At 46.6% G+C, this 18,317-nt stretch overlaps 1 protein-coding gene across 2 annotated transcripts in view; it reads right to left on the bottom strand.

Annotated features, from left to right (window-relative positions):
- The window catches only part of OTOA (otoancorin), a 93,571-nt gene extending 76,394 nt beyond the window's left edge, over positions 1-17,177 (bottom strand). Inside the window, exons 1-7 of one of the 2 annotated variants that reach the window (XM_085017345.1) lie at positions 16,006-16,145; positions 9,497-12,375; positions 7,995-8,089; positions 7,353-7,381; positions 7,224-7,254; positions 7,081-7,108; positions 3,671-3,758 (exon numbers count right to left, since the gene is read on the bottom strand). In XM_085017345.1, coding sequence (XP_084873471.1) covers positions 3,671-3,758; positions 7,081-7,108; positions 7,224-7,254; positions 7,353-7,381; positions 7,995-8,085 — 267 coding nt within the window. In that variant the 5' untranslated portion in view covers positions 8,086-8,089; positions 9,497-12,375; positions 16,006-16,145. Of the gene's footprint in view, positions 1-3,670; positions 3,759-7,080; positions 7,109-7,223; positions 7,255-7,352; positions 7,382-7,994; positions 8,090-9,496; positions 12,376-16,005; positions 16,146-16,901 lie in introns of those variants that run through there. The other variant, XM_085017344.1, reaches the window with a different exon arrangement.
- Positions 17,178-18,317: the final 1,140 nt, after the last annotated feature.

The raw sequence follows: 18,317 nt of genomic DNA on the forward strand, positions 1-18,317 counted from the left end.
AAGTTTACTCCAAAATTTGTCATGAACTGGAGTTCCCTGTTGTGGCTCAGTATCAAACCCGACTAGTATCTATGAGGACACAGGTTCGATCCCTGGCCTCATTTGGTGGGTTAAGGATCCTGCGTTGCCGTGAGCTGTGGTGTAGGTCACCGGCTGAGTTGCTGTGACTGTGGCTGCGGCCAGCACCTGCAGCTCCAATTTGACCCCTAGCCTGGGAACCTCCATATGCTGCAGGTGCAGCCCTAAAAATAAAAAAAAATAAAAATAAAAATAAAATTTGCTATGAATTGCCAACATTGAAAATTCAGGGGATTCCAAAAATCCAGATTTTCAACTTCTCTTGGAAAACACAAAGATGTGGCAATGCTGGGCACACATCCCCTTCTTCGCAACAATCACCAGGCCTGGGGCAGCCTTTCACTGTGATTACCTTTCCTGCTTACCCCTCTCCAGGAAGCTCATTTTCCCAAGGCCTGCCTGGTCCCTGCAGGTGACCAAGGTTTCAAGTCCAGAGCAGCTGGCCTCTACTCAGAAAGCTTATTACGGAGTTCCCATTGTGGCGCAGTGGTTAACGAATCCGACTAGGAACCATGAGGTTGCAGGTTCGATCCCTGGCCTTGCTCAGTGGGTTAAGGATCCTGCGTTGCTGTGGCTCTGGCGGAGGCCAGTGACTCCAGCTCCGATTCAACCCCTAGCCTGGGAACCTCCATATGCCGCGGGAGCGGCCCAAGAAAAGGCAAAAAGACAAAAAAAGAAAGAAAGAAAGAAAGAAAGAAAGAAAGAAAGAAAGAAAGAAAAGAAAGCTTATTACACCCAGATGGGCACTGCTCAAACCTCTCTCAATGCCCAAGACCAAACCAGAAGCCAAATTCAGGTACCATGAACTCTCGATGGCATTTCCTCCCAGGTGGGGAGAAGAGGCCAATAGCCTCTCTTGATAGAGATTTCCTCTGCTATATGAGGAATTCTTTTCTAAATCTTCCTTAAAGAGAAGTGCTCTAGAAAGGCAGCATGGCAGGATAGCATAGGCAAAGGCGAGATCTGGAACCAGGCAACCCCTGTGCAAGTCCCCACCTTGCCACTTACTAGCTGTGCAGCTTCAGGCAAGTTTCTTAACTAGGATTGCTAGATAAAATACAGGATGCCCAGTTAAATGTAAACTGTAGATAAACAAAGAATTAATTTTTTAGCATAAGTATATCCCAAATTTTGTGGGGATATACTTATACTAAAAATGTATTCGTTGTTCATCCGCAAGTCTACTTTAACTGAGATTCCTGTTGGTTGGTTGGTTGGTTTTGTCTTTTTAGGGCCATACCCCCAGCATAGGAAGGTTCCCAAGCTAGGAGTAGAATTGGAGCTACAGCTGTTGGCCTACACCACAGCCACAGCCACGCCGGATCCAAGCCATATCTGAGACTTACACCACAATTCACAGCAATGCCAGATCCAGATCCTTAATCCCCTGAGCGGGGCCAGGGATCAAACCCAGGTCCTCATGGGTATTAGTCAGGTTCATTAACCACGGAGCCACAACGGGAACCCTGGGACTCCTGTATTTTTCTTTGATAAATGGGCAACACTATCTCTGGGCTTCAGTTTTCTCAGCTAAAAGGGAGGGACAATAGTCAAGCTTAGTCTGTCAGGAAGGATTAATCCTAAATCATGAGGAGTAAATGAGAATAAAAAGGGTTCTCAGGGGTGCCTGGCACACAGCAGGGGGTGAATAAGGGCTGGCTGTTATTTCTGTCCTGAATGAGTTGAACAACTGTTTGCCCAATGTCTCTCCCTCTAGAATGAAGGGCCCTCTGGGTCATGATGCGACTGCCCTGTTCTCCTGAGTCTCCACTGTCTCGAAGGGTGCCTGGCAGAGAAGAGAGGCTGAATAAGTGGTACTGAATGAATAAACAAATACACAAACGGAGGAGAGGCCGCAGATCTCCTAATCTGCTTAAAACAGACACATTTCATGAAAAACCCCACGGCTAGAGAGAAGGGGGCAGGTAACCCTTCCCTAGAGATGACACAGACTGTTGAACAAAATGAAGACAATAGATGGCACGAGGCCACCAGCCACCTCTGGCGAGGGGGTATCTTGGTAAATGGCTAATAACCAGGCCTCTGAATGTCACTCTTATGCGAAGGTTGGTTGACACTTTCATCTTCATTCTAAAGTAAGTGAAAACTGGAGTTCCCGTCATGGCTCAGTGGTTAGCACACCCGACCAGCAACCATGAGGTTGTGGGTTTGATCCCTGGCCTCACTCAGTGGGTTAAGGATCCGGTGTTGCCAAGAGCTGTGGTGTAGGTCACAGACGCAGCTTGGATCCCGCATTGCTGTGGCTGTGGTGTAGGCTGGCGTCTATAGCTCGGGTTGGACCCCTAGCCTGGCAACCTCCATATGCTGCAGGTGTCGCCCTAAAAAGCAAAATAAAAATAAAGTAAGTGAAAACTGAAACAGCCAAGACAGCAGTCAGGTCCTCACCCATCGATGTCCTAACTTCACTGACGACTTTGCTGAATCAGATAATAGTCGTTGAGGTCTGAAAGAACAGTCTCTCAATTTTCCATGCTATTCACAGTGTATGGGCAAAGGCACAAAATAGCACCCTGGGCTACTGAGCGTGCTGAAGAGGCATGTGCCAGCCAGTTTGCCACAGTCCCCACCATGCCCTATTGCCCCCTAAAGCATTTGCCGTCTGCGTACATGCTTGTGCTACTGTAGGATAAAGGGGAAGAAAAACGTTTCTTGGCGCCATGATTGAGAGACTGATAATTATACCCCAAGAGCCGCTCTCTTTTAATTCCTTTTGAGAACAGAATCAACAAGTTTTAGCCAGGTACGTGGCCTCTCAGGAAACCCTCTCATCTTACTCCTTTGCAATAAGATGTGACTGCGGACTGCGAGCCAATGCCATGCTCTGGCCACATCCTTAAAGAGAAGCTGTTCAGTCTTCACTTCCTCTTTCCCACAACGCCCTCTCTGGGCTAGAGAATGGATGTGCTATTTCAACCACATGGGCAACAAAGGAAACAAGGCAGAAGGAACCCAGTCCCCTTGTTAGCCTTTTAAAGTAAATAGAGCCACCTCTCCTCTCTGGAGCCCCCATCTGGCTCTGGACATGGGCTAGAAATAAATGAAATTGTTTGAGCTTCGGCAATCTAAGGTCTCTTTGTTACAGCAGCTCAGCCTGTACGCTGATACACCATGTCTCCATCAAAAGTGGAAAAATGAGGAGTTCCCATTGTGGCTCAGCAGAAGCAAATCTGATGAGTATCCGTGAGGATGCAGGATCAATCCCTGGCCTCGCTCAGTGGGTTAAGGATCTGGCGTTGCCGTGAGCTGTGGTGTAGGTTCCAGACATGGCTCGGATCTGGGATGGCTGTAGCTGTGGTGTAGGCAGCGGCTACAGCTCTGATTCAACCCCTAGCCTGGGAACCTCCATCTGCTATGGGTGCAGCCCTAAAAAGACTAAAAAGACAAAAAAGGCAGGGGTGTGTGTGACAAAAGAGCTTGTTTCCTGTTTCCAGAACAGCTAGATAGAACAGGTCTCTTGGTGTGAGTCTCTCACCAGCTCTCCCCTTGCCCACTTCTCCAGCTTACCTGGGCCGTGAGTTTGCAATCCCTGAGCACTGGGAGGGGAACATAGGGATGGGTCTCAGATACACACCTGCAGGCTGGGGATGGTGAAGGCAACATTCCGCGAATTCAGATAATCCAGAACTCTGTGAGACAGGTCTGCCGTCCACACGTGGGAGCTTCAGTCGGAGACAGACAAGAGGAGGTTGGCACGACAGATTCCCCAGGATGAGTAGTTCCCCTACCTGCTGAAGGCTCAGGGGACCACCGTTTGGGGAAAATAGTGGGAATGGGCCCAGGATGCTAGGAACTGGGTGCTTGGAGGTAGGAGATGTGTTACCTTGAGACAGTGTGGGGGACTTTCCAATTCTAAGAATCCTCTGGATACCAATCTCTCAAAGACAATGATGGATTTCAGAGCTGCGTGCTATGTTCTAAGTCCCATAACAACCCACTCAGATTAACTAGAATCCAGGAGTTCCCGTTGCGGCCCAGTGGAAACGAATCCGACTAGGAACTGTGAGGTTGCAGGTTCGATCCCTGGCCTTGCTCAGTGGGTTAAGGATCCGGCGTTGCTGTGAGCTGTGGTTGCAGATGCGGCTTGGATCCAGTGTTGCTGTGGCTGTGGTGTAAGCCAGCGGCTACAGCTCCGATTGGACCCCTAGCCTGGGAACCTCCATATGCTGCAGGTGCAACCCTAGAAAGACAATAAGAAAAAAAAAAAAATCCAAACAGACTGACTTAGAAAGATAACCTGATGATATTAAGTTTAACAAAAAAAAATAGGGAGCCCCTGTTGTGGCCCAACAGGTTAAGCACCTGACATTGTCTCTGTGAGGATGCAGGTTCAATCCCTGGCCTTGCTCAGAGGGTTAAGGATCTGGTGTTGCCATAAGCTGCAGGTGGCAGTTGCAGCCTGTATCTGATGTTGCTGTGGCTATGCCATCGGCCTCAGCTGCAGCTCTGATTCAATCCTTAGCCTGGGAACTTCCATATGCCACAGGTGTGGCCATAAAAATAAAAATAAAATAATAAAAATAAAATAGATGTTGTATGTACTGTGAAAGGCTTCCACAGTAAAGAATATAGGCTTAAAATCTGGATTTGAACCCTGGGTCCATTTATCGAATTGTCCTGTGCCTCTGTTTCCCTTTTCTATGAAATGCAGCTAACAAATGTGAGAATTAAATTTGTCCACACATGTAAAGTGCTTTGAACAGTACCCAACACATAGAAAATGCACATTTTCATTCATAGCAGCTGAAAAATGGAAATTGGAAACAGCTCAAATGTCCAAGAACAGGTGAAAGATTAAATAGTTGGTATATCTGTTCAATGGATTACCATTCACCAAGAAGAAAAGGAAGGGAGTTCCCATCTTGGCTCAGTGCAAATGAATCTGACTAGCATCCTCATTGAGGATGAAGGTTCGATCCCTGGCCTTGATCTGTGGGTTAAGGATCTGACTTTGCTGTCAGCTCTGGTGCAGGTCACAGACACATCATGGATCTGGCATCGCTGTGACTGTGGTATAGGCAGGCAGCTACAGCTCCAATTTGACCCCTAGCCTGGGAACCTCCATATGCCGCAGGTTGGGCCCTAAAAAGACAAAAAAAAAAAAAAAAAAAAAAAAGGAAGAAGTTGGACTTTTCCTTCCAGCTGTGATGGAGTCATTGGCAGTGGATAAATCTTCTTGCCTTAAATTAGAAGGCCTTTTATAATCCCATTTTTATGATAGATAGACAGACAGACAGATAGATAAAAATTTTAGCCTGGGGAGTTTCCATTAATTCAGTGGGTTAAGAACCCAACATAGGGTCCACGAGGAAGCAGGCTCAATCCCTAGCCTTGCTTAGTGGGTTAAGTACTCAGTGTTGCCACAAGCTGTGGTGTACTTAGTAGATGTGGCTCAGATCCAGTGTTGTTGCTGTGGCTGTGCTATAGACCTGCAGCTGCAGCTCCAATTCGACCCCTAGGCAAAGAACTCCCATATGCTACAGGCGCCGCTATAAAAAGAAAAAAATTTTAGCCGGAAAGAACATATTCAAACTACCAACTGGTTACCTAAGGAGAAGCACGTTTATGGGAATCTCTCACTTTAATATAATTGAATGCTCCTGTCATGGGGCCCCCAAGGCTCCTATTTCTCCTTCACAATACTTGTTATGTTATTATTTTTTTTTTTTGCCTTTGTCTATTTAGGGGCACACCCACGGCATATGGACGTTCCCAGGCTAGGGGTCAAATCGGAGCTGTAGCTGAAGGCCGACACCACAGCCACAGCAACTCGGGATCCTTAACCCACTGAGCAAGGCCAGGGATCGAACCCGTGTCCTCATGGATACTAGTCATGTTCGTTAACCACTGAGCTACGACGAGACCTCCACTGTTATGTGAGAATTATCTGTTAATATTTGTCTTTCCACAACACTGTCGAGCGCCCTGCCCCATATCCCTGGTATCTAACACCAGCCTGTATGCAGTATATAAAATTACAGTGAAAGCATCATGTCAGTGAGCCTGGAACCAGGCTGTTGGGTACACACCCCAGTTCTACCACTTCCTGGCTTTGTGACCTTAATTCACCTCCTTGGGCCTCAGTTTCATTATTCTGTCCAATGGGATAATAGGACCGACCTGCGTCGGGGAGGGAGGCTTGTGAGAATTACGTGTGTTTCTAGGCAGAGAAAAGTTAGAACAGTGTCTGCTACAAAGTAAACGTAGCTCAGTAAATGTTAACTGTTGGGCTCGGGCAGAGGGGACCAATATTTTGTAGAACAAAAGTATTTATTTTAAAAGACTTGTGCCTTGGGTGATATTTTCCATAATGAGTACATATGACTCTTTAAAATTAAGAGACTTCCATTAAAGGGATCCCATGGTGGCTCAGCGGGTTAAGAACCCCATATAGTGTCCGTGAGGATATGGGTTCAATCCCTGGCTTCGCTCTGTGGGTTAAGGATCTGGAGTGGCCACAAACCGCAGTGTAGGTTGCAGATGTAGCTCGGATCCTGTATTGCTGTGGCTGTGGTGTAGGCCAGTAGCTGCAGCTCTGATTTGACCCCTAGTCTGGGAACGTCCATATGCCGCAGGTGCAGCCATAAAAAAAATTCAAATAAAATAAAACAACATTTATCTTTTAAAGAGAGAGAGAGAGACTTCCATTAAGAATTTTTATTAAAGGAGTTCCCCTCATGGCTCAGAAAAAATGAATATGACTAGCATGCATGAGGATGTAGGTTCGATTCCTGGCCTCACTCAGTGGGTTAATAAGGATCTGGTGTCACCGTGAGCTGTGGTGTGGGTCACAGACGTGGCTTGGATCTGGCATTGCTGTGGCTGTGGTGTAGGCTGGCAGCTGTGGCTCCCATTCGACCCCTAGCCTGGGAACCTCCACATGCCGCAGGTGAGGCCCTAAAAGACAAAAACAAAAAACAGAAAAACAAGAATTTTTATTAAAAATCTATTCCATCCCTTCCCCTCCCCATTAGGGTAGGTTACCTTTGAAACTGTATGAGATCCAACAGTGCTACAATGGAAACAAAATGAAAAGACAACTTAAAAAGGAATCATTCCAGAGAGATTATAGGCCCATTCTGTTTGAAATTCTTAGAAGCAACAAGCGAGGATGGAGGGGACTTTACCATTCAGGTAGCTTCCATCGATTATTTCTTCCTAAAAGGCAAAGCGATCACATCAAGGATAACATCCGAAAGTCAAAGTCGGAGGCTCCAACAAAGGGGACATTGTTTAAAAGAAAACGGCCCACTCACCGCCACTTTTTGCAGCAATGGATGCAAATCTGCAACAAAGCCATTGATTGAATGAATCAAATGACCTTCAAAACCACAAACACAGATTAAGAAAAGAGGGCCCCCTAAAGGTCACTCATGAAGGAAATTTTTAGTGAATTTTAATGATATGTACATCCCTATATGCCAGTGGGAGAAAACCTTGGTTTGAAAAACCCTTTTAGGAGTTCCCGTCGTGGCTCAGTGGTTAGCACATCCGACTAGGAACCATGAGGTTGTGGGTTCGATCCCTGGCCTCGCTCAGTGGGTAAAGGATCCGGTGTTGACGTGAGCTGTGGTGTAGGTTGCAGACACGGCTCGGATCTCGCGTGGCTGGGGCTCTGGTATAGGCCAGCAGCTACGGCTCCGATTAGACCCCTACCTTGGGAACCTCCATATGCTAAGGGAGCAGCCCAATAAATTGCAAAAAAGACAAAAAAAAAAAAAAAAGAAAAACCCTTTTAGAATAATCCTGAAAATTCTACACGTATATATGTACACACACACAGGTACCCACATACCCCAAAACACTTTACGGAGTCATGTACCTAAATTGATCTAACCCTACCCCATTCCCTAAGATGTGTGGAAACCAGGACAGATGGTTCCTCCCTTGGGACTTACCCTGCCGGGACTCTGAGGCTCTGTGACTTGCCACTCCATGGCCCAGAAAAAGGAACAGCAGCAGTCGGTAAGTCTTAGATTCCCGAGACATTCTCCTGGAATTAATTCAAGCATGGAAGTGATTGGGGTTTGATTCGGGCTATATCTTTAAAGATATTTAAGAGCATCCAGAAGATAAAAAGGGAAATAAATAGACCCAGAATCCCTTAAGGGTTTGGGGATTTTTTCTTTTTTTTTTAGTTTTTTGTTTGTTTCGTCTTTTCAGGGCCACATCTGTGGCATATGGAGGTTCCCAGGCTAGAGGTCGAATCAGAGCTTCAGCCGCCGGCCTACACCACAGCCACCACGTGGGATCCGAGCCACGTCTGTGACATACACCATAGCTCACGGCAATACTGGATCCTTCACCCACTGAGCAAGGCCAGGGATTGAACCCGCAACCTCATGGTTCCTAGTCGGATTCGTGAACCACTGCGCCACGACGGGAACTCCAAGACTGGTATCTGAAATGGGATGAGGAAGGTCTTGTGGGACTGATGAGCCCTTGACCTGCGGGACCTGATGGTAGACCGTGAGGTCCTGCGGGACCTCCGGGTAGCCAGTGTCAGAATGGCGTTACACTGCAGGACACTAACCTGCTGTCACGGCATCACCTGATGTCAGGAAAACCCTCCACATATTTGGTGACCAGGAGCATCCGAAGGGCCATGTTTGTGTTGCGTGTTTCCCGTGAGTAGTAAAGGTGACAGGTTCATGGGAAGAGAGCAAAGAGGGAGGTGGAGAACTGGGTTTTGCCCCACTTAGGAGGGAAAATTGAAGGTTTTCTCTAAGTGCTCCTGCTCTCGGTCTGGAGTCTCCAGAGCACAGCACAAGAGGCAGCATCCCCACAGAGCCTCTGAGTCTCACTGCGTTGCGGAGACAGAGTGGGAGTTTAGGGAAATCGAGGCAACTAGGATCCACAGGGAAGACAATTTGAAGAGGGGGAAGCTGCATAGAGAGAGAGGAGTTCTGGGGATTTGAAGAAGGGTCCCTTAAGTCTTTGACTGAGTATTGGTCTGTCTATGCCTGTACCTGTAAGCAACCACCAGAGGCTGGAGAAAGAACCACCAGAAGTAAGCAGAGCAACCCCTGGAGTTCACGCAGGGTGAGAATAACTCCCACCAGCTGGAGTGGAAAACCAACAAATACACAGGGCATCAAGGATCATTCTCGGAGAAGTGTTGCCTAGGCAATAGGCTGGAGAGCCCTCCACTAAAGTCTGCCCTGGCCCTACCCTCAAAAGGCTTAAAAGTCAGCCTTGAAAGAATCAAATTGATTCCAAATACCTAGACTGCATCAGAACAAAACCCAACAATATCAGAGGCGTATCATAAAATCCAATGTAAAATACCAAATGTAAGATTGATGTAAATTAATTGCGTAAAATGCAATGTAAAATACAAAATGTCCAGCATCCAATCAAAAATTGCCAGGCAAAGAGATAGGAAAATATGGGCACTTACCACAGAAAAAGCCCAATTCACAGAAGTGGATCCAGAAATGACCCAGGAGATCAAATTAGTAGACAGGATGACAGCTATAAATATATTCTGTAAGTTTAAGAAGGTAGAGAAAAATGTAAACATGTTAAACAGAGATATGGAAGATTTTTAAAAGATGCAGATGGAACTTCCAAATTTGAAAAATATAATACCTTTTAAAATCTCACCCCCCAAAATTAAATACCTGGGAATAAACCTGACCCAGGAAGTGAAAGACATATATGCTGAGAACTATAAAACATTAATCAAGGAAATTAAAGTGGATGCAAAGAAATGGAAAGATATTCCATGCTTCTGTGTTGGAAGAATTAATATCATAAAAATGGACGTACTACCCAAAGCAGTCTACAGATTCAATGCAATCCCTATCAAATTACCCAGGACATTTTCCACAGAACTAGAACAAACAATCCAAAAATGTATATGGAACCATAAAAGATCCAGAATTGCCAAAGCAAACCTGAGGAACAAAAACCAAGCAGGAGGCATAACACTCCCAGACTTTTAGACAATATTACAAAGTCACAGTCATCAAAACAGTGTGGTACTGGTATCAAAACAGAACTACCGACCAATGGAACAGAATGGAGAACCCGGAAAAAACCCAGACACCTTTGGTCAATTAATCTTCAACAAAGGAGGCAAGAATATAAAATGGGAAAAAGTCTCTTCAGCAAGTGGTGCTGGGAAACCTGGACAGCTGCACACAAATCAATGAAACTAGAACACACCCTCACACCATGCACAAAAATAAACTCAAAATGGTTTAAAGACTTAAATGTAAGATAAGACACCATCAAACTCCTAGAAGAGAAACACAGGCAAAACATTCTCTGACATCAACCTTACAAATGTTTTCTCAGGTCAGTCTCCCAAAGCAACAGAAATAAAAGCAAAAATAAACCAATGGGACTAATCAAACTTACAAACTTTTGCACAGCAAAGGAAACCATAAAACAAAAAAAAAAACAAAAAAAACAAAATGACAACCTACAGAATGGGACAAAGTTTCAAATGATGCAACTGACAAGGGCTTAACCTGTAAAATATATAAACAACTTACACAACTCAACAGCAAAAAACCAACAACCCAACTGAAAAATGGGCAAAAGATCTGAAGAGACATTTCTCCAAAGATATACAGACGGCCAACATGAAAAAATGTTCAATGTCATAAATTATTAGAGAAATATAAATCAAAACTACTCTCAGGTATCACCTCACACCTGTCAGAATGGCCGTCATTAACACGTCAACAAATAACAAAAGCTGGAGAGGGTGTGGAAAAAAAGGGAACCCTCCTACACTGTTGGTGGGAATGTAAGTTGATTCAACCACTATGGAAAACAGTGTGGAGGTCCCTCAGAGAACTAAATGTAAAACTACCAAATGACCCAGCAATCCCACTCTTAGGCATATATCTGGACAAAACTCTCACTGAAAAAGATATATGCACATGTATGTTCGTTGCAGCACTATTCACAATAGCCAAGACATGGAAACAAGCTAAATGTCCATGGACAGATGAATGGATTAAGAAGATGTGGTAAATAAACACAATGGAATACTACTCAGCCATAAAAAGGAAAAATAATGCCATTTGCGGCAACAGGGATGCAACTAGAGACTCATCCTAAGTGAAGTAAGTCAGAAGGAGAAAGACCAATGTCATATGATATCACTTACACCTGGAACCCAATATATGGCACAAATGAACCTTTCCACAGAAAAGAAACTTGGACTTGGGGAACAGACTTGTGATTGCCAAGGGGGTGGGGAGGAAGTGGGATGAACTGGGACTGTGGGGTTAATAGATGTAAACTATTGTATTTGGAGTGGATAAGCAATGAGCTTCTGCTATACAGCACAGGGAACTATAGTCACTTGTGATGGCGCATGATGAAAGATAATGTGAGAAAAAGAATATATATATGTATACATGACTTTGCTGTATAGCAGAAATTGAGAGAACACTGTAAGTCAACTATAACAGAAAAAATAAAAATCTTTAAAAAAATTATGGTTCCGGAGTTCCCGTCATGGTGCAGTGGTTAACGAATCCGACTAGGAACCATGAGGTTGCAGGTTCGGTCCCTGCCCTTGCTCAGTGGGTTGACGATCCGGCGTTGCTGTGAGTTGTGGTGTAGGCCGGTGGCTACAGTTCTGGTTAGACCCCTAGCCCGGGAATCTCCATATGCCGCGGGAGTGGCCCAAGAAATAGCAAAAAGACAAAAAAAAAAAATTATGGTTCCTATTCTGGCCCTGGTTTGTGCAAGAAAAAAAAAATTATGGGACAACTCGGGAAATCTGAACCCTTACTGGACATCTGAAGATTTTAAAGAATTACTGTTAATATTTGTAAGTTCGATAACAGAAATGTGATTATATTTTATACTTTTAAAGGAGTATTTATCTTTTAAAGGAAAGATGTTGGGGAGTTCCCTGGCAGCCTAGCGGTTAAGGATTTAGAGTTATCACTGCTGCGGCTCTGGTGCCACCTCTGGCCCAGGAACTGCCACACACTACAGGCGCAACCAAATAAAGAAGGAGGGATGTTGGTTCACAAATTGGCCCCCAAATAGGGAGGGTAAAGAGAGACAGAAGAGGCAGACCACTCCAGATTGGTAGGTGGCAGGTGTAAAAAGCAAGGGGCCTTACTTACAGGCTTTTTTTTTTTTTTTCTGCTTTTTGGGCTGCATTGGTGGCATATGGAGGTTCCCAGGCTAGGGGTCGAATCCAAGCTTCAGCTGCCAGCCTCCACCACAGCCACAGCAATGCCAGATCTGAGCCGTGTCTATGACTTACACCACCGCTCACAGCAACAACAAATCCTTAACCCACTGAGCGAGGCCAGGGATCAAACCTGCGTCCTCATGGATATCAGTCAGATTTGTTTCTGCTGCAGTGCAACGAGAACTCCCACAAGGCTTGTCTTGAGCAGCCACAAGATGAGCAGATCTCCACACCCACCTGCCAGAATCTCAAAAGTTTGTGTCGAGCCCTTACTAGGGTTCAATCTTATATTCAATCCAAATGTCTTAACCACGCTTTACTCTCTCAAGGCTGCGTCCTTGAAAACAGCTCCCACTCTGGGAACAGGCAGAACACACATTCCAAGGACAGGGGAGGGGTGAAGAGGCTCTGATTCCCAAGTCCAGCTTGAGGCTCACCTGGCAGCCACGTCCTGTCAATGACCGCCTATAAGGGGTTAATAAACTACAACCCACAGGCCAAATTCAAATGTCTGCCTGATTTTGCATGGCTCACAAGGTTTTCACATTTCTAAACAGTTTCAAAAAAATCAAACAACAATACTTCTAGACACATGAAAACTTCATGCATGAAATTGAAATGCTGGTGTCCATAAATATAGTTTTATTGGACAACAGCCATTCCGTTCATTTAAGCATCGACTGTGGCTGCTTTCACCCTACAACGACAGAGCCGGGAAGTTGCGACAAAGGCTGTGTGACCCACAAAGCCGAAAATATTTACTCTCTGTTCCTTTACTGAAAAAGTTTGCCAAGCCTACTTTTCAGAGCTACGTCCTGGTGTTCCCATTGTGGCTCAGTAGGTTAAGAACCCAACACAGTGTCTGTGCAGATGCGGGTTCCATCCCTGGCCTCGCTCAGTGTGTTAAGGATCCAGCATTGTCACAACCTGCCGTGCAGATTGCAGAGGCAGCTTGGATCTGGTGTTGCTGTAGCTGTGGCGTAGGCTGACAGGTGCCGCTCCAATTTGACCCCCAGCCTGGGGACCTCCATATGCCGCAGGTGCAGCTGTAAAAATTTATAAAAAAAAAAAAAAAGGAAAGGAAAAACAAAAGAGACTATGTGTTTTTCATAAAAAAGGTAGAGAGATAAGGAGGCTGAAAGGAGTGGCCAGAGGGCTGGTCGGAAAACAAGAAAGGATGGGGTCCTGAAGGCCAAGGGCAGAGACGGGAGACCACTCAAGAGCTGCTCCTGGGTCAAGTCAGATGAAGACTGGGCACGGCACCTTGGTGCACTTGACTCCCAGGCAGGCTTCCACCCAGTCACAGGATGCCACCCTCTTAGGAACTTGAAGGGAATGCCATCGTGCCTGCCATGGTTTCTTGAGATTACTTTATAGGCACCCCAGTATCTTCTCCTTCAGATTTCCCATTGTCTTGCTGGTCATACCAAGTGGATTCTTTATTCCCCAAGGGGAGCCTCACAACCAGCTTGGGAAACAGTCACACTCATTTTACTGCCCAGGGCAAAAACATACAAACGTCTGAAACCTCCAGACACCAAGAGCAGAGCATTCTAACAGGTGTTGAGCTGCCCCATCCCTCCCACCCCACAGGCTGGTGAGTTCAACTCTCACCGTAACTCTCATGGGCTTTAGGGCATTGGGAAACCTTTGGCTCTTTTTCCTCCCTTCCATTTGGTCCGCTGCCCCGGAGTATTAGCCTCATTCACAATTCTCCAGTGTCCCAGACAATGCGGCTTCTTGTGCTTATTGCAACAAGCTCCCTATTAACTCAACAAGGGGTTTACAATTACTGAAACAGATGCCTGCTTTCTGCTGCACATCCCACCGTCATTCCAATGAAACCCCAGCCCCATCGCCAGGATGGGATTTGGTTTTAATGAAAAGCCCTTCAGGTCACTCTCTTTCAGTAGCTTGGTCAACAGGTTTAAAAGGATGTTGATTTGAGGGTGGATAGCTTTCTCCAGGCGCCTGGCCCCCCCTTCCTCCCAAAAGCCCCTCCTCTCCCTGCAGATGGGCAAAAACCAGGCAGGCAAGGACTGCTTTGAAGGAACGCAAAATGAAAACACCGACAATGACCACACGCCTGAAATGAACATGGCTTCCTGAAAAACTTCGAGCTGTTGGATGAAGACAGAGACCAGTCGTCCGGTTTCCTGGGACGGAGCAGCTCAGTTTCATAACCCAGAAAGGTGTAGGCAAACCAGGATGCCTTGGTCACCCAAGAGGGGAGAGCCATCTCATCTTCTACAAAACTTGCAAAGATGCTGGGAGGGTCCCCCAAGGCTGGGTCAGCCCAGCCCGGACACACGTCACAATTACACGGAGTTTCACTGTCTGCAAAATGGCACCATTTAAGGTCTGTGTCACGCATACACACTTACGGGTCTACAGAGAGTAAGTTGGAAATTTTCAATCAAACACAAACCAACCAACCAGACCACAAGACCATTTTCATTGTTATGATGCGAAGTGGGGAAAACTTGTCTGGTTTGTAGCATATCCGAACTGGATTTGGATTGGATTTCTTTTTTTCTTTTCTTCTTTTTTTTTTTTTTTTTTTCTTTTTTCTTAGGACCATACCTGCAACATATGGAGGTTCCCAGGCTAGGGGCTGGATTGGAGCTGTAGCTGCTGGCCTGCACCACAGCCACAGCCACACAGGATCCAAGCTGCGTCTGCAGCCCACATCACAGCTCACGGCAACCCTGGATCCTTAACCCACTGAGCGAGGCCAGGGATCGAACCCACATCCTCATGGTTCCTAGTCGGGTTCCTTAACCGCTGAACCACAACGGGAACTCCTGGACTGGATTTCAAACCGTGGTGTTGGAATGACCCTGCTCACCTGGGTTGGAGGGGTCAAGGAAGGGGAGGGGCTTCCTGGACTAGAGGTGTGGAGGCCCGAGGGCCGGCCCCACCTCTGCCCTTGATGGTGAGACTCGAGACAGTCATTTCAGTCTCAGAAAAGCCAAAGGGAAGCCTTGCAATTCTGTGATAAAAGGACGGCCAGGGAGACGCTGGTCTCACCGAGCATCTTCCATCTGCCGGATCATCTACTCACTCCACCAGCCCTGAAGATTTGCTTAGTCTCACAGGTGAGTTCAGTGGACACGCAGCCGTCACAGAGCACACAGATGACAGAGAGGGGATGCAACGCATGGCTGCCAGACTCCCTAGCAATCATAGTCGTAGCAACCATTGAATGAGAACAAAGCACTCTCTACACTCCTCCAGAGTGCTTAGTCCCTGGAGGATCTCTGAGGCAAATATCACCATCATTTCTATCTCACAGATGAAGGAACAGGACCTAAAAGTCAATTGATGAGCCTAAGGTCACACAGCCTGTAGGTGGCAGGACCATATCCCACCCCCCAAGTTAAAGACTCCACACACCTACTACCTCTTCTCTCCAGGACTGAACCTGGAACTCCAGCTGGCCGGTGCTCCCTCAGGGATAGACGCCCCAGTTTTCAACCACCCATTACTAGCTGTGTGCTCTTGAGCAAATTCCTTGACCTCTCTGGGCTTGCATTCCCTCCTCTGTACCATGGAGACGGGAATAGTACCTCCTTTCCAAAAACTCTGTAAACATTTGTTTTCCCCCCTTTTTAAGGGCCACACCCGTGGCATATGAAGTTTCCCAGCTAGGGGCCAGCCTGTGCCACAGCCACAGTAACGCGGGGTCCGAGCCCCATCCGTGGGCAGCTTGCAGCAATGCCGGATCCTGAACCCACTGAGCGAGGCCAGGGATTGAACCCATATCCTCGTGGATACTAGTCCAGACCCTCTGAGCCACAACAGCTCCTACTACTGTGTAAACTTTTTTTTTTTTGTCTTTTTGCTATTTCTTGGGCCGCTCCCGCAGCATATGGAGGTTCCCAGGCTAGGGGTTGAATCAGAGCTGTAGCCACTGGCCTACGCCAGAGCCACAGCAATGCGGGATCCCAGCCGCGTCTGCAACCTACACCACAGCTCACGGCAACGCCGGATCGTTAACCCACTGAGCAAGGGCAGGGACCGAACCCGCAACCTCATGGTTCCTAGTCGGATTCGTTAACCACTGCGCCACCACGGGAACTCCTAAACATTTTTAAAGTTCATCAATGTATCCATTCAATGCAGAGTCTACCTGGATATTCTCATTTCTTGCTCAGAACAGCTATGAGATAAACTATGTAAAAAAAAAGCAAAGAACTTTCCTTATATGTAAAATAATGTTAAAAAGGAGCCTAACACTGACACATATACTCAATGAATAGCAGCTATTATATTACGATGTTACCGTTGTTGCCGCTGTTGTAATTATGAAGTTGTCGTCATTGCTGTTCTTATTACTATGGTTAAGTGGAATGGGATCCCTTTCTTGGAAATTTCCTCCCTTCCCCTCCCATGGGTGCCCCAGCCCCATGAGCCCTTAAAGTCGCTGTATTTATCCCTTGTCCCCTCGCCTTTCTCTCTCTGTCACCTGCTGCCTCACGCACACCTTGTGCCCCTTCCTTGAGGAAGCTCCGCGGGAAGACCCTGTGGCCTCCGCGCCACCCCAGCGCCCTGAGCTGCGTCTGTCCCCCCGGCCCCGCGATCCTGGCGCCCGGCCCCGCGGGACCCTCCTCCCCCGCAGCCCGAGCCTCACCTGCCGCTCCCGGCTCGGCTACTCTGCGTCCAGCGGGCTGTTGGTGGGAACCGCGCCCACCTCCCTGCGGCGGCTGGCGTGGAAATGCCAGCCCCAGCGCAGCGCTGGTCACAGTCCCCAAGAATGCAAGACGCGGACAAAAAAACGCGCTCTCCGTCGCCTCTCTCCGAGACTGCAGCAAAGAAAAAGCCTGAAGGGCTTTCCAAACACATCCACCAATTGCCATGTAGGGACTTGATTTGGATCTAAATTCAAACCATTTAAAAAATGATAGGACAGTTGGAGCAATGTGGCCGCTGGATGCTGAGTGGTTAGGGGTTGCTTTTTTGTTTTAGGTGTGTAATTGCAGTGTGGCTCTTTTTTAAGAGTCCTTATCTTTGGCAGATATGTATTTACAAACCTGAAATATGATGGCTGGGGTTTGTTTGGAAATAATGGGGACCAAGGAGTGGCAGGAGTCTGGGTAAAACAAGACTGGTCATGTATTGATACTAGCTGCAGCCGGAGCAGGGGTCATTATTATTTATTTTCTTCTTTTTCATGTGCTTGGAATTTTCCATAATAAAACATGTTTGTCTTTTAAAGTAATAAGAAGCGGAGTTCCCGTCATGGCTCAGTGGTTAACAAATCCATCGCTCAGTGGGTTAAGGATCCAGCGTTGCTGTGAGCTGTGGTGTAGATCCCAGACTCCGCTGGGATCCAGCGTGGCTGTGGCTGTGGTGTAGGCCGGCGGCTACAGATCCGGTTGGAACCCTAGCCTGGGAACCTCCATATGCTGTAGGTGCGGCCCTGGATAAGACAAAAATAAAAAAATAATAAGAAGTGTAAAGATATTCAGACCCTTCAGTCAGTAAATGTGACCAAATTTATATAAAAGAAAAAATAAATCCTCAGAAGTAAATGTTTGTGCAACAAAATATTTACTTCAGGAGTTCCCATGGTGGCACAGCAGAAACGAATCCAACTAGGAACCAGGAGGCTGCGGGTTTGATCCCTGGCCTTGCTCAACGGGTTCAGGATCTGGCGTTGCCGTGAGCTGTGGTGCAGGATGCAGATGTAGCTTGGATCCCACGTTGCTGTAGCTGTGGTGTAGGCTGGCAGCTAAGGCTCTGATTCGACCCCTAGCCTGGGAACCTCCATATGCCACGGGTGTGGACCCTAAAATAGAGAGCAAAAAAAAAAAAAAAATTTACTTCAGCAGCATTACCTATAAATACCAAAAAAAAATAAAAAAAATAAAAAAGAGGGGGGAGGGTAGGCAAAGACCCAGCTGGTGTTCCCCATTAAAAAATGGTTACATCAACTATACTCCAACTTTGTGGGTTATATACAGCTATTTAAATGGGCCTTAACAAAGACTGTATAATAGTAGAAACACAAGGAAATAATTTGATACCCAAAAGAGCCACATATGAA

Source organism: Sus scrofa, chromosome 3 (assembly GCF_054392235.1).
Source record: "Sus scrofa isolate SSC_HxYL_T2T_F1_AM1 chromosome 3, Sscrofa_HxYL_maternal_Yorkshire_Landrace_v2.0, whole genome shotgun sequence".
In the NCBI taxonomy this organism is placed as follows: domain Eukaryota; kingdom Metazoa; phylum Chordata; class Mammalia; order Artiodactyla; family Suidae; genus Sus; species Sus scrofa.